The 15,048-nt window shown below is 46.9% G+C and overlaps 1 protein-coding gene across 1 annotated transcript in view; it reads left to right on the top strand.

The window, feature by feature from the left end:
• Window positions 1-15,048, top strand: part of LOC126284347 (fatty acyl-CoA reductase wat-like) — a 173,276-nt gene that overhangs the window by 42,771 nt on the left and 115,457 nt on the right. Inside the window, exon 2 of the mRNA XM_049983202.1 lies at window positions 12,802-13,096. Coding sequence (XP_049839159.1) covers window positions 12,821-13,096 — 276 coding nt within the window. The 5' untranslated portion in view covers window positions 12,802-12,820. The remainder of the gene's footprint in view (window positions 1-12,801; window positions 13,097-15,048) is intronic.

Raw genomic sequence — 15,048 nt, 5'->3', positions numbered from 1 at the left:
AAATTAAATTAAAAACAAGTTGGTAAAAAAAAAAAAAAGTGGTCAGCACGAAGGAATGTCTATCCTAAGGGCCTGGGTTCGATTCCCGGCTGGGTCGGAAATTTTCTCCGCTCAGGGACTGGGTGTTGTGTTGTCGTAATCATCATCATTTCATCCCCATCGACGCGCAAGTCGTCGAAGTGACGTTAAATCGAAAGACTTGCACCAGGCGAACGGTCTACCCGACGGGAGGCCCTCGACACACGACATTTTATTAACAGTTAATTAAATTGTAATCTTTATACTTTCTAGCGCCTTTCTGTTTCTAGCTTCATCTGGCCACAGCCACTGACTTTGTAGCACCTTGTACAGCGTCATATTTCAAAAGGTTCCAGTTTCCTGCCCCTACCTTTCTCTAGCTACTTCTCACTTTCACATTTACATCCTCGATTCGACGTCAATACTTGGTATTAGCCGACTTCATCTGTTGTCCTCGCCAATCGACTGTCGATATCGGCTTCACAGCATCGATCCTGGATAACAATACTTACTAGGACAGCCCCTACAGCTATGTTTTTCCCAGTTTAAACGACAACTGGTTTCTTTTTCGCGTTCTTGGAATTACTGCCTTCATCGTCTAATCCCCGACCTCTGCTTTGATCTCAGGTATTGCTTGGATTCTCTATAAATGGCGGCTTGAAGTTACAATAGACAAAGTAACTCCCCATTTTCCAAAACGTTTTTCTCTTTCTTCCGAGAAGAGGAAAGAGGGATGAATAGAAATTTAGAACAACCACTTGGAGATGGAATGGCTTCTTTAAGGCGTAAGAATAATTTACGATCAAGGACATGGCATGCAGAAGACTCAGTAAATGTAGCATGTAGCTTATGAAATGTGTAAGTAATGACCACTTCCCATGCAAAATAGATTCGTAGGGTCAATTAAACCCTGATTCAGTTCTCCGAGTAGGGCTCTGCTAAAGAAGAGGAAAAATAGCATTAATATTCTAAAGAGTCGAGGAGAAAATGTAAAAAGTTTGAATGTTGAAGGTAATTTAGTGAGGGAACGGAGAAAGAGAGTTCAGCAGGCTGCTTGGTAAACAAACTGTAATATCTGGTCAAAAAAAAAAAAAAGTAAATGTGCGTGTAAGACAGATAGAGAGACAAAATATGTTAAATAGTGAATATGCCTGAACGAAAATGATGACTATTTAATTGATCAGATGAAATTCCGTTAAGCTGCTAAAATTGTGGAAGAATAAGACAGTACAATTGCGGATCCAGTGTTCCAGACGCTACGGTCTGCAACAGGTGTGAAGTGCGCAACTGTGATGTTTCGCAGCTAATAATAAACCACCATAAGAGAAACACAGAAACCGATTATCACGTTATTCGTGAAGCTAATTAGTCGAGGCTTAATTAGTCAAAGGTCTCTTGCTCAGAGAAATAAACATAGTTAGCGTGTCTAAACATACTTAACAAGCGTACAAGACAAAGTAGTTAGAAACGTTGCTTGTCGTTTCTCAACACTGGGATCACCCTCGCTTAATGGGGGTCACCCATAAAGGTGATTGTAGAGACAAACATGTAACTCACAACAGAAGTTCTCTGAAAGCATTCAGTGAATCGATTCGTATATCGTTTTCTATAGCCAATCGTATTCTGCGGAAGGTACATTCACTTATTTCTCTCCAGATTCCTTATTCTACTGAAAGTATTTTTTTTCTTTTACAATTTTTTTTTTGTAATTTACTTTTACCTCTCTATTGGTAGTGATTCCAGAGTCAACGGCTTAATAGCTAATGTTGTATTCGATTTTAAGACATTCACCACCACATGTTTTCATTCATTTGAAATGTTACACTAACTCTTTTCATGTGCTGTATACTGTCACAGCCACAAAAACTGCTTAAAGGTCTCATTCTGCATGCGCAATTCACAGATAAGACAGTTTTGGCCATAACAGTTATTAGGAACTCCATCAGATGTTGATTCCTCCAGAAAGATATGCGTAATTTAAGACGCTACAGAATATAGATTTTTACTGAGATGCAAGTAACAGAGTTAGCTTGATAACCTCTAATGGGAGGAAATTAGATAATAGCTAAAACATTAAATACAGTGATTATTTCAAAACTATAAACAGCCTAACAGGAAAATGATTTCTCTCAAAGATGTCCCGTAATTCTTATTCATCTTCATTGAGGATGGCAATGTCAGCAGAGAAACTTATCATTGCTATCCTTTCACTATATATGTTAGATTCCACTCTTGAATCATTCTTTTTTTCCATCATTGCTTCTTCGTTGTATATATTGAAGAGTAGCGCAAAAGACAGCATCCCTGTGAATATGGACGCCCTATTTCAAGTCGTTCAACGTCATCTGAACATGAGTGTAGACCGATGAAACTAACGCCTATTCGGCATTTTTGTATTGTCCGGTATTGTAAATGATGGCACTGGTCTGCTACGAGACGAAGTGGATTTGATTGTCCGCTACTGGTAAATTACACACTGGCGTGTGTAGGCTAGACAAAAGGGAACGCGAAACACTTGTCCGCTTTGTTGCACCTCTCACACCACAGCGGCCTTGTCTACATAGGACAGACCTGTTTTGGCCTGCCCAGTTCATCTTGACTCTGCGTTAAGCCGGGGCCTGGAAACCAGCGCTGGCAATGGAGCAATGACAGTCGACCTTCGAATGCCGAGAAACTCTCGTAATATCGCACGTGGCAGGGATGCACGCGTAACACCGGACCTCACGTGACCGGTGGAAGTGTCCTAAGTTTAAAAATTTGATCTTGAACAATTATTTTGTGTCGTAGCTAGTTACGAATTTCGTTCCGTGTATAAAATTGACGTTCAAATAAGAATATTTTTGCTAAGAATTTTTAACTTTGGAAGGATCCACATAAGACCTACAGTGACTACGCCATATTATTTTTATTTCTTTTATTTATTTTTTTAAGTCGTCAGTATTTCTATTGTCCTGCATCTTCGCCTGTCCTCTACCTAACTGCTACACACATTGTATCCTATATTAAGTTTGACATATTGTAGGATTTCCTCCCCCTAAAATATTCCCCCTCCCCCCATAATGTTCCTTCCAGGGCCAAGTAAAGTGTTCCTGAACGCCATGGTAAATATCCCGTTAATCTGTCCCTTCTGGTAATAGTAATACATTTACTTCGCTCCTCATCCGTTGTTTGCAGTTGCCTTTTTACACTCCTGGAAATTGAAATAAGAACACCGTGAATTCATTGTCCCAGGAAGGGGAAACTTTATTGACACATTCCTGGGGTCAGATACATCACATGATCACACTGACAGAACCACAGGCACATAGACACAGGCAACAGAGCATGCACAATGTCGGCACTAGTACAGTGTATATCCACCTTTCGCAGCAATGCAGGCTGCTATTCTCCCATGGAGACGATCGTAGAGATGCTGGATGTAGTCCTGTGGAACGGCTTGCCATGCCATTTCCACCTGTCACCGCAGTTGGACCAGCGTTCGTGCTGGACGTGCAGATCGCGTGAGACGACGCTTCATCCAGTCCCAAACATGCTCAATGGGGGACAGATCCGGAGATCTTGCTGGCCAGGGTAGTTGACTTACACCTTCTAGAGCACGTTGGGTGGCACGGGATACATGCGGACGTGCATTGTCCTGTTGGAACAGCAAGTTCCCTTTCCGGTCTAGGAATGGTAGAACGATGGGTTCGATGACGGTTTGGATGTACCGTGCACTATTCAGTGTCCCATCGACGATCACCAGAGATGTACGGCCAGTGTAGGAGATCGCTCCCCACACCATGATGCCGGGTGTTGGCCCTGTGTGCCTCGGTCGTATGCAGTCCTGATTGTGGCGCTCACCTGCACGGCGCCAAACACGCATACGACCATCATTGGTAGCAAGGCAGAAGCGACTCTCATCGCTGAAGACGACACGTCTCCATTCGTCCCTCCATTCACGCCTGTCGCGACACCACTGGAGGCGGGCTGCACGATGTTGGGGCGTGAGCGGAAGACGGCCTAAAGGTGTGCGGGACCGTAGCCCAGCTTTATGGAGACGGTTGCGAATGGTCCTCGCCGATACCCCAGGAACAACAGTGTCCCTAATTTGCTGGGAAGTGGCGGTGCGGTCGCCTACAGCACTGCGTAGGATCCTACGGTCTTGGCGTGCATCCGTGCGTCGCTGCGGTCCGGTCCCAGGTCGACGGGCACGTGCACCTTCCGCCGACCACTGGCGACAACATCGATGTACTGTGGAGACCTCACGCCCCACGTGTTGAGCAATTCGGCGGTAGGTCCACCCGGCCTCCCGCATGCCCACTATACGCCCTCGCTCAAAGTCCGTCAACTGCACATACGGTTCACGTCCACGCTGTCGCGGCATGCTACCAGTGTTAAAGACTGCGATGGAGCTCCGTATGCCACGGCAAACTGGCTGACACTGACGGCGGCGGTGCACAAACGCTGCGCAGCTAGCGCCATACGACGGCCAACACCGCGGTTCCTGGTGTGTCCGCTGTGCCGTGCGTGTGATCATTGCTTGTACAGCCCTCTCGCAGTGTCCGGAGCAAGTATGGTAGGTCTGACACACCGGTGTCAATGTGTTCTTTTTTCCATTTCCAGGAGTGTATATTTATTTTATTTTTAGCGCTCCAATCAAAAGATCGTTAGACCAAACTACATAAACGTTTTGCATAACTCGAATGACATTACAATAATGAGGAAAAATATTTACAATGAATGTACTGAAAGCCCCACAACATGGGCGGCCAGGATGGCCGAGCGGTTCTAGGCGCTACAGTCTGGAACCGCGCAACCGCTCCGGTCGCAGGTTCGAATCCTGCCTCGGGCTTGGATGTGTCTGATGTCCTTATGTTAGTTAGGTTTAATTAGTTCTAAGTTCTAGGGGACTGATGACCTTAGAAGTTAAGTCCCATAGTGCTCAGAGTCATTTGAACCAACCCCACAACATGACAAGGCGCAGATGAGTGTACGAGCACAAACATGGAAAAAAGTTTTTGTTACAATGACTAGTTCATACTTAATTTGTAAGTAATGGCATGTTTACACAGATACTTATACGTAAGTATTGGACAACATGCACCATAATTATGAAAAAAAAACACGTCATTACTTACAGTTTACAATATTATAGTGTGGAATATTACATGTTACTTCCAATGATTTTTACCTGTACCATACATGAATATTTGATTATAATATTTATGATTTTGTACACTGTACATCACCCTTAGTTTGTATTACTGATGTTGTAACAGTACCTTTATGTTTGTACGTTTGTCCCTTATATTTGTGCTGGTCATGGACATCATACGTTGAATAACTGACAAATTAATGTGTTTCTTGAGTAAGGGAGTTTCGTGGAACAGCTTTCAGGTATGGAGTGGATCTCTTGCGAGACAATTTTCATTTTAAAGTCATTACGGGTTGGAGCACGTGTTCACTTTCGCTATTTTGAAACTCATATCTCTGTTGAACAAGTGCTAGTATCTCCTGAAGTATGCATTTTAGGACCCATGTTTACGAGACTTTTTTTCCTTGGTTTGGTCCGTACCACCACCTCTGAAAGTGGCCTACCCTACAGTCTTAATATAAGCTACAACAGTACCGGTATGTGTGTTCCACTGTCAGAGGTATCAGAACGGTTTTCACTTCAACTTTCGTGTCCGGTGCAGCGGCTCTTACCTCAAGTTGATACATTTATCCTTCTCCATCATCCTAGAAAGTTTGTGACATCATCAAAGTATCACCCTGTATATACATACATTTACAGTCACCGGCGACTGTAACTTTGACGTCCTGTAGCGGGTTTGGATGGCGTTTGCCGACATAGGTTCCTAAGTAAAACTTCATCTACCAAGTCCCCTCTACAACTCTAGAAGTGTGTAACATGAACTGTGAAACACACTGTATGAATATACGAAGACAGGATTTCATTACAGCTACAAAATCTCCATGTCTATCTGCTTGCTGTTGCCTTTAGTGTTTTTGACAATGCAAAGGAAACAATACAGCACCACCTACGACATGTGTCTTCCGGTATAATCTTATTAACACGTTTTTTTTTTTTTTTTTGGGCTACTTTCTTGTCCGTCTGTTAGTTCAGTGCAGACCTCGCAAATGATTTCAAATTAACTCCCGATGTGCTAGAGAAGTGAAATTTTAAACATAGCGCAGAACTGTGTGACAATACAATGTTAACTCACTGATCACTTCAAATTACATCACAACGTGCGACGGTGATCCAAACGGTCAGTCGTTAAGTTCCACGAGGCACTGTCTCGGCAAATTTTGGCATTTCAAATCAACAACGCGCATGCCACGATTATGCCTTCAGTTGTGTTATCACTGTAATCTGGTATCAATCTCATTTTACACCAGTGGTTTGGTCTGAGGTTTCATTACGCCTCCAGTTTCCGAGCTTAGAATACTCCCTCGAATTTTATTGTTCTGCTGTGCCACCTCCGTCCTCAGTTTTCCCCCTGTTGTTGTTGCCGGCCGCTGTGGCCGAGTGGTTCTAGGCTGCTTCAGTCCGGAACCACGCTGCTGCTACGGTGGCAGGTTCGAATCCTGCCTCCGGTATGGATGTGTGTGGTGTCCATAGGTTAGTTAGGTTTAAGTAGTTCTAATTCTAGGGGACTGATGATCTCAGATGTTATGTCCCATAGTGCTTAGAGCCAATTGAACCATTTGAACCTGTTTTTATACTCATTATACCGTATTCTTTTATGGAATCAATATAGGAAAAGATACAACGGTGTGACTTGTGAAGACGTAGGCATTAGTGACAGGTAAATTTTTTTCCTCTTTTTTGTGTCACTTCTTTTGCTTTCGTAGACTAAGTACTTATTTGTTTGATGGTGTAGTATAGCTGTATTTTGTAATAAATGTGTAAATCGTAGGCATGAAAGCACCGAGACATACATCGAAAGTTACATTGGAGCAGCGATATACAGTGAGGGAGAGTTACTATGGGTATGTGTGTGTGTGTGTGTGTGTGTGTGTGTGTGTGTGTGTGCACGCTACAGTAGCACGATACTCATGTTGTTGATTTGAGATGCGAAAATTTGCTGAGACAGTGAATCGTGGAACTTAGCGACTGACCGTTGGAATCACCGTCGCAGGCTGTAATGAAAGTTGACGTGATCTGTATGGACAGAAAGATCGTACGGTTTCTACAAAATGGGCGGCATCTCAGTCGGTACGGACAATGCTTACAAGATTAGGCGTTGTCCTCATTGCAACCATGTGAGTGAAATTGTTTTTCCATTCAACCTCATCGCGAGAACCAGGGTTCCATAAACTGGGTATTCTATTTGTTTTGTTAATGAACAGCCTATTGTTTGAAGCCATAACTGTCGGGGTAAACATAGGCTGATAGGCCAAAACATTATGACCACCTGCTTAATAGCTTTCTTGTTCGTCTTTGGAACGAAATACATAATCGATTCTGCGTATCAAGAAACCGACAGTTACTTGGTACGTTTGTGGTGGTATGTGCATTAGATGTCAACGCACAGATAATGTAATTCACGTAAATAACGTGCCGCTGATTTGCGTACTCGGTGATGGCGCCTTATGGCGATCCAGATGGCTTGCATAGGATTTACATCAGGCGAATTTGGTCGCCGAGACATCAAGGTGAGTTCACTATAATGCTTCTCAAATCACTGCAGCACGGTTCTGGCTCCGAGACACGGGCCGAGCGAGGTTGCGCAGTGGTTAGCACACTGGACTCGCATTCGGGAGGACGACGGTTCAATCCCGCGTCCGGCCATCCTGATTTAGGTTTTCCGTGATTTCCCTAAATCTCCCCAGGCAAATTCCGGGATTGTTCCTTTGAAAGGGCACGGCCGACTTCCTTCCCCTCCTTCCCTAATCCAATGAGACCGATGACCTCACAGTTTGGTCTCTTCCCCCAAAACAACCCCCCACCCAACCCGAGACACGGACAATTATACTGCTGAAAGATGACGTCACCGTCGGCGAAGGTGCCAAGCTTGAACGGATACGATTACTACCTCAAGACCCACGCTAGCGCAACAGAATATCACCCACAGCACGATGCTGCTCCACCAGTCTGCGTCCGTAGCGAGCTGCACGTTTCGAGCCGCCGTTCACCTCGATGGTGGGAGATGTCCAATGACCCGGTGCAGTAAAAATGTGATTCACCCGAAGAGCCGACTCGTTTCCATTGATCGACGGTCGAATGTCAATGGTCCCCTACCCACAACAGTCGTAACTGGCGATGTCGTGTGAACACATATACACTTCTGGAAATGGAAAAAAGAACACATTGACACCGGTGTGTCAGACCCACCATACTTGCTCCAGACTCTGCGAGAGGGCTGTACAAGCAATGATCACACGCACGGCACAGCGGACACACCAGGAACCGCGGTGTTGGCCGTCGAATGGCGCTAGCTGCGCAGCATTTGTGCACCGCCACCGTCAGTGTCAGCCAGTTTGCCGTGGCATACGGAGCTCCATCGCAGTCTTTAACACTGGTAGCATGCCGCGACAGCGTGGTCGTGAACCGTATGTGCAGTTGACGGACTTTGAGCGAGGGCGTATAGTGGGCATGCGAGAGGCCGGGTGGACCTACCGCCGAATTGCTCAACACGTGGGGCGTGAGGTCTCCACAGTACATCGATGTTGTCGCCAGTGGTCGGCGGAAGGTGCACGTGCCCGTCGACCTGGGACGGGACCCCAGCGACGCACGGATGCACGCCAAGACCGTAGGACCCTACGCAGTGCCGTAGGGGACCGCACCGCCACTTCCCAGCAAATTAGGGACACTGTTGCTCCTGGGATATCGGCGAGGACCATTCGCAACCGTCTCCATGAAGCTGGGCTACGGTCCCGCACACCGTTAGGCCGTCTTCCGCTAACGCCCCAACATCGTGCAGCCCGCCTCCAGTGGTGTCGCGACAAGCGTGAATGGAGGGACGAATGGAGACGTGTCGTCTTCAGCGATGAGAGTCGCTTCTGCCTTGGTGCCAATGATGGTCGTATGCGTGTTTGGCGCCGTGCAGGTGAGCTCCGCAATCAGGACTGCATACGACCGAGGCACACAGGGCCAACACCCAGCATCATGGTGTGGGGAGCGATCTCCTACACTGGCCGTACACCTCTGGTGATCGTCGAGGGGACACTGAATAGTGCACGGTACATCCAAACCGTCATCGAACCCATCGTTCTACCATTCCTAGACCGGCAAGGGAACTTGCTGTTCCAACAGGACAATGCACGTCCGCATGTATCCCGTGCCACCCAACGTGCTCTAGAAGGTGTAAGTCAACTACCCTGGCCAGCAAGATCGCCGGATCTGTCCCCCATTGAGCATGTTTGGGACTGGGTGAAGCGTCGTCTCACGCGGTGTGCACGTCCAGTACGAACGCTGGTCCAACTGAGGCGCCAGGTGGAAATGGCATGGCAAGCCGTTCCACAGGACTACATCCAGCATCTGTACGATCGTCTCCATGGGAGAATAGCAGCCTGCATTGCTGCGAAAGGTGGATATACACTGTACTAGTGCCGACATTGTGCATGCTCTGTTGCCTGTGTCTATGTGCCTGTGGTTCTGTCAGTGTGATCATGTGATGTATCTGACCCCAGGAATGTGTCAATAAAGTTTCCCCTTCGTGGGACAATGAATTCACGGTGTTCTTATTTCAATTTCCAGGAGTGTAGGTACTCTGCTGCGCAGGTCGATGTTCAATAACGTACGATGTACTGTGTGCTCCGAAACAATTGCGCGTACACCAGCACTGTGCTTTTTCGGCAGTAATGCCACAGAACACAATCTACCCTACTTTACAAGGCAGACAAGCCTCCGAACGTCACGTTCTGTGAAGAGTCGTAGATATCCAATCATTTAACGCCTAGCGGTTGTTTCACTGTCCTTCTACCTATTTGTGTAGGTGCTCACTACAGTAGCACGTGAACATTCGACCAGCTTCGTCGTTTTCGAGTCACTCGTTCACAGCCTCTGCTTGATAATTATCTGCCCTTTGTCAAAGTAGCTAGTCTCGATGAATTTCCCCCGTTGGCAGGTCATATCTTCTATAGGGTGATCACCTGTCCGTGTCTGCTCCGCTTACATACCTTTGTTACACATCACGTGCTCGCAACACCACCAGGTGGCATTAAACCGTCACGGTGGCAGCGGTCCTAATGTTTTGGCTTATCAATGTAATTACAATTGCAGATCAGGTGCAACAACAGTCTTACTGACTGTGAATTTGCCATTGTGGTAGACATATGCACACGTGACGAACAATTCTGTCGCGGTAGGAAATTATCACCAACAGTGTGTAAAGTAATGAAGCGCGAATTTGGTATGTGTAACGAGTAAAAACAACCGTATGCTAAACCTGTGGACTATCACCAACAATTACGTCTGTGGAGCCAGTGGCTTGTCAAAAACCACTGCAAATGACTTTGCAATATAATCGAGAAAAGTCTTAATCAGCGTACTTCGCCATGGAACTATGACGAACGGAGTTGCTGTGATAACTTCGTTTGCAACATCACAAACCGCCACCACCAGATAAGCTGCACTGCTGTGCGCTCTCCCAGTTAAATACTAACAGGATTTATCCGTTCAAATTACCAATAGTTTGTTTCATTATAAAACTTTTTCTGTCATTTCTTAACTTTTTTTACGTAAATAAAATTGCTGAAAGTGGTCTATTAACTTTCGCTGTAGCTTTGTTGGGCCCACCATTAGCTATAAGTATTTATCCTTTACATGAACTGTCTCTTTCTCTCAAACTAACGCTGTTTCAGTTGCATGTGTGTTGCGTGATGCCTTTGAGTGGATGTGTTACAAACGCGTGTGCAATGTTACTACGGCGTGCACACACTTTATTCAACATGTAAATGTCACTTCAGATACTTAGGTTATGACATGTTTGATATGCCTGCCATCATTGGCGATGATGTGGCGCAGACGAATAGAGAAATTCTGCATGACCCGCTGAAATGTCGGAACATCGATGCTGTCTAGGACCTCCTGAATGGCTGTTTTGAGCTCAGCTGTGGTTTTGTGGTTATTGCTTTACAACTTGTTTTTAGCATAGCCAAACAAAAAGGAGTCGCAAGTATTCAGATCTGGGGCACAAGGCGGCCAATCTAGGCCTATGACAGCGTCTCGTGGGAACCCCAGAGCCAGAATGCACTCTCCAGAGTCCTCCTCCAGGACAACAAACACTCTCCCGTTTCCTTAGGGTCGAGCTCCGTCTTGCATGAACTACATCTTGTCGAAATCAAGGTGACCTGGGATAATGTGTATGAAATCAACTTCTAAAACCATCACGTGCCGTTCATCAGTCACCGTGCTATCAAAGAATATTGCACCGATTATTCAGTGACGATATTGCACACAGCACAGTCACCCGTTGAGGTTGAATAAATGCTGATTCTCAGTCCCCCATTCGTGCCAATTTTGGTTACTGACGAGCCCATCCAAATGAAAGTGGGCTTCGTAGCTAAACCAAACCACACAGCGCGTAGTAATCCTCGTCATGCCCCGCGGCCAACCGTGTAGTTTGAACGGCCTAACGAAAATCGTTCAGAAGTTTTGACAATTCTATTTCATATAGTTCTGTAATTGTCACCCTGTAAATTGGTTGCAGCTAACCAACTTCAGTCCTGTTTCGCTGCGTCAGTCAGGTGGAACTACACACACAATTTAGAAACACTGAGAGAAGTTTTTACCCACAGTTAAATTTTCTGTGCAGAAGCTATTCGTGAGTACTATACTGTACTATAATGTATGACAAGCGAGGTTAACAACAACCCGCCAGGGTAGCCGAGACTCGGGTAGGCACGCCGGCCCCAGATCAAATCCGCCCGGCATATTAACGAGGGCCGGCGAGCCTGGATGTCGTTTTTAGACGGTTTTCACATCACGCTAGGTGAATACCGGGCTGGTCCCTAGGTTCCGCGCGCGACTGCTATGCTCGCAGGTTCGAATCCTGCTTCAGCCATGGATGTGTGTGATGTCCTTAGGTTGGTTAGGTTTAAGTAGTTCTAAGTTCTAGGGGACTGATGACCGCAGAAGTTAAGTCCCACAGTGCTCAGAGCCATTTGAACCAGTTCCACGCGTCACAGACATTTGAAACACGTCCTGACTATTTCAGGATTTACACTAGACGCAGATAGTTGGGGTACACTGATTCCGTCCTGCGGGATACGGGTCGTCATCCATTCCTAACTCTAACATTGCCAAATCCGTTGTAACCACGCCGAAAAAAAATGGTTCAAATGGCTCTGAGCACTATGGGACTTTACTGCCGTGGTCATCATTCCCCTAGAACTTCGAACTAACTTAAACCTAACTAACCTAAGGACATCACACACATCCATGCCCAAGGCAGGATTCGAACCTGTGACCATAGCAGTCGTGCAGTTCTAGACTGTAGCGTCTAGAACCCGTCGGGCACCCCGGTCGGCAACCACGACGACCCTGCGATCGCTGCAGGACAATGGCATGAGTGAAGGAAAGATAACAAGGTGCCTGGCTTGAGAGTATCATCCCAAAACCGACAAGCACTGCAGCAGACTTTTATGTCAGTGTAACTGAGATGGTCGAAATAAATAAAAATATAATATTTCTTTTGGACAAGATAATATGATTGCAACTTAACAACAATCAGAGTGAAACATATCCATATAAAACGGCTTCAGGGAAACCGCAACGTCTAGGTATCGCTGGTTGATTACTGTGGACTCGAGTACAAGGAAAGCAAATGAGAGGACTGAGGTACGTGTGTGCAGGCAGGCCCCAGCAAGCGCCATGTACGTCTCGGCGGAGGAAGGCCAGACACGGCCGGAGCTGCAGTCGGAGCCGCAGCCTGAGGAGCAGGCGGAGGCAGGCGGCTGCGAGTCGCCGGTGGCGGAGTTCTTCGGCGGCGCCTCGGTGCTGGTGACGGGCGGCACCGGCTTCCTGGGAAAGGTGCTCGTCGAGAAGCTGCTGCGCAGCTGCCCGCGCCTCCGCACCGTCTACCTGCTCGTCCGCGCAAAGAAGGGCCGCGCGCCGCAGCAGCGCCTCGACCAGCTCTTCAGCCAGCAGGTAGGCCGCCGCCAAGTCCAGAGCTGTGCCTCGCTCATCTATTTTATCCCACGACCGTATCGAGCGAATTAGTCGTGCAAACAGCTAGTAAACTACACTACCGACCATTAAAACTGCTACAGCAAGAAGAGATGCAGATGATAAACGGGTATTCATTGGACAAATATATTATACTACAACTGACATGTGATTACATTTTCACGCAATTAGGGTGCATAGATCCTGAGAAATCAGTATCCAGAACAACCACCTCTGGCCGTAATAATGGCCTTCATACGCCTGGGCATTGAGTCAAACAGAGCTCGGATGGCGTGTACGCGTACAGCTGCCCATGCAGCCTCAACACGATACCACAGTTCATCAAGAGCAGTGGCTGGCGTATTGTGACGAGCCAGTTGCTCGGCCACCATTGACCAGACTTTTCAATTGGTGGGAGATCTGGAGAATGTGCTGGCCAGGGCAGCAGTCGAACATTTTCTGTATCCAGAAACGCCCGTACAGGACCTGCAACGTGCGGTCGTTCATTATCCTGCGACGGCCGGTGTGGCAGAGCGGTTCTAGGCGCTACAGTCTGGAATCGCGCGACCTGCCTCGGTCATAGATGTGTGTGATGTCCTTAGATTAGTTAGGTTTAAGTAGTTCTAAGTTCTAGGGGACTGATGACCTCTGAAGTTAAATCCCGTAGTGCTCAGAACCATGTGAACCATTTTGAACCATTATCCTGCTGGATGTAGGGTCTCGCAGGGATCGAATGAAGGGTAGAACCACGGGTCGTAACACGTCTGAAATGTAACGTCCACTGTTCAAGGCGCCATCAATGCGAACAAGAGGTGACCGAGACGTGTAACCAATGGCACCCCATACCATCACACCGGGTGATACGCCAGTGTGGCAATGATGAATACACTCTCCCAATGTGTGTCCACCGCGATGTTGCCAAACACGGATGCGACCAATCAAATGGTTCAAATGTTTCTGAGCACTATAGAACTTCACTTTTGAGGTCATCTTGTCCCCTAGAACTTAGAACTACTTAAACGTAACTAACCTAAGGACATCACACACATCCATGGCTGAGGCAGGATTCGAACCTGCGACCGTAGCGGTCGCGCGGTTCCAGACTGTAGCACCTAGAACCGCTCGGCACTTCGGCTGCCACGGATGCGAACATCATGATGCTGTAAACAGAACCTGGATTCATCCGAAAAAAAGACGTTTCGCCATTCATGTACCCATGTTAGTCGTTGAGTACACCATCGCAGGCGCTCCTGTCTGTGATCCAGCGTCAAGGGTAACCGCAGCCATGGTCTCCGAGCTAATACTCCCTGCTGCTGCAAACGTCGTCGAACTGTTCGTGAAGATGGTTGTTGTCTTCCAAACGTCCCCATCTGTTGACTCAGGGATCGAGACGTGGCTGCATGATCCGTTACAGCCATGCGGATAAGATTCTGTCATCTCGACTGCTAGTGATAATTGGCCGTTGGGATCCAGCACGGCGTTCCGTATTACCCTCCTGAACCCAACGATTCCATATTCTGCTAACAGTCATTGGATCTCGATCAAGGCGAGCAGCAATGTCGCGATGCGATTAACCGCAATCGCGGTAGGCTACAAACCGACCTTTATCAAAGTCGGCAAAGTGATGGTACGCATTTCTCCTCCTTACACGAGGCATCACAACGTTTCACCAGGCAACGCCGGTCAACTGTTGTTTGTGTATGAAAAATCGGTTGGAAACTTTCCTCATGTCAGCACGTTGTAGGTGTCGCCACCGGCGCCAACAGTATCTTCTTCCTGTCGGTTAAATTTCGTTTCTGTAGCACGTCATCTTCGTGATGTAGCAATTTTAATGGCTAGTAGTGTAGTATATTACACAAATGTTTTCGCATTTACTTTTGACAGAATTGCTTTATATAACCGAAGATACACAACCTGACGATAATTTGTGTTTT

This window comes from Schistocerca gregaria, chromosome 8 (assembly GCF_023897955.1).
Source record: "Schistocerca gregaria isolate iqSchGreg1 chromosome 8, iqSchGreg1.2, whole genome shotgun sequence".
In the NCBI taxonomy this organism is placed as follows: domain Eukaryota; kingdom Metazoa; phylum Arthropoda; class Insecta; order Orthoptera; family Acrididae; genus Schistocerca; species Schistocerca gregaria.
The sequence above is the reverse complement of the archived record's forward strand: the minus strand, read 5'-3'. Positions and strand labels throughout refer to the sequence as shown.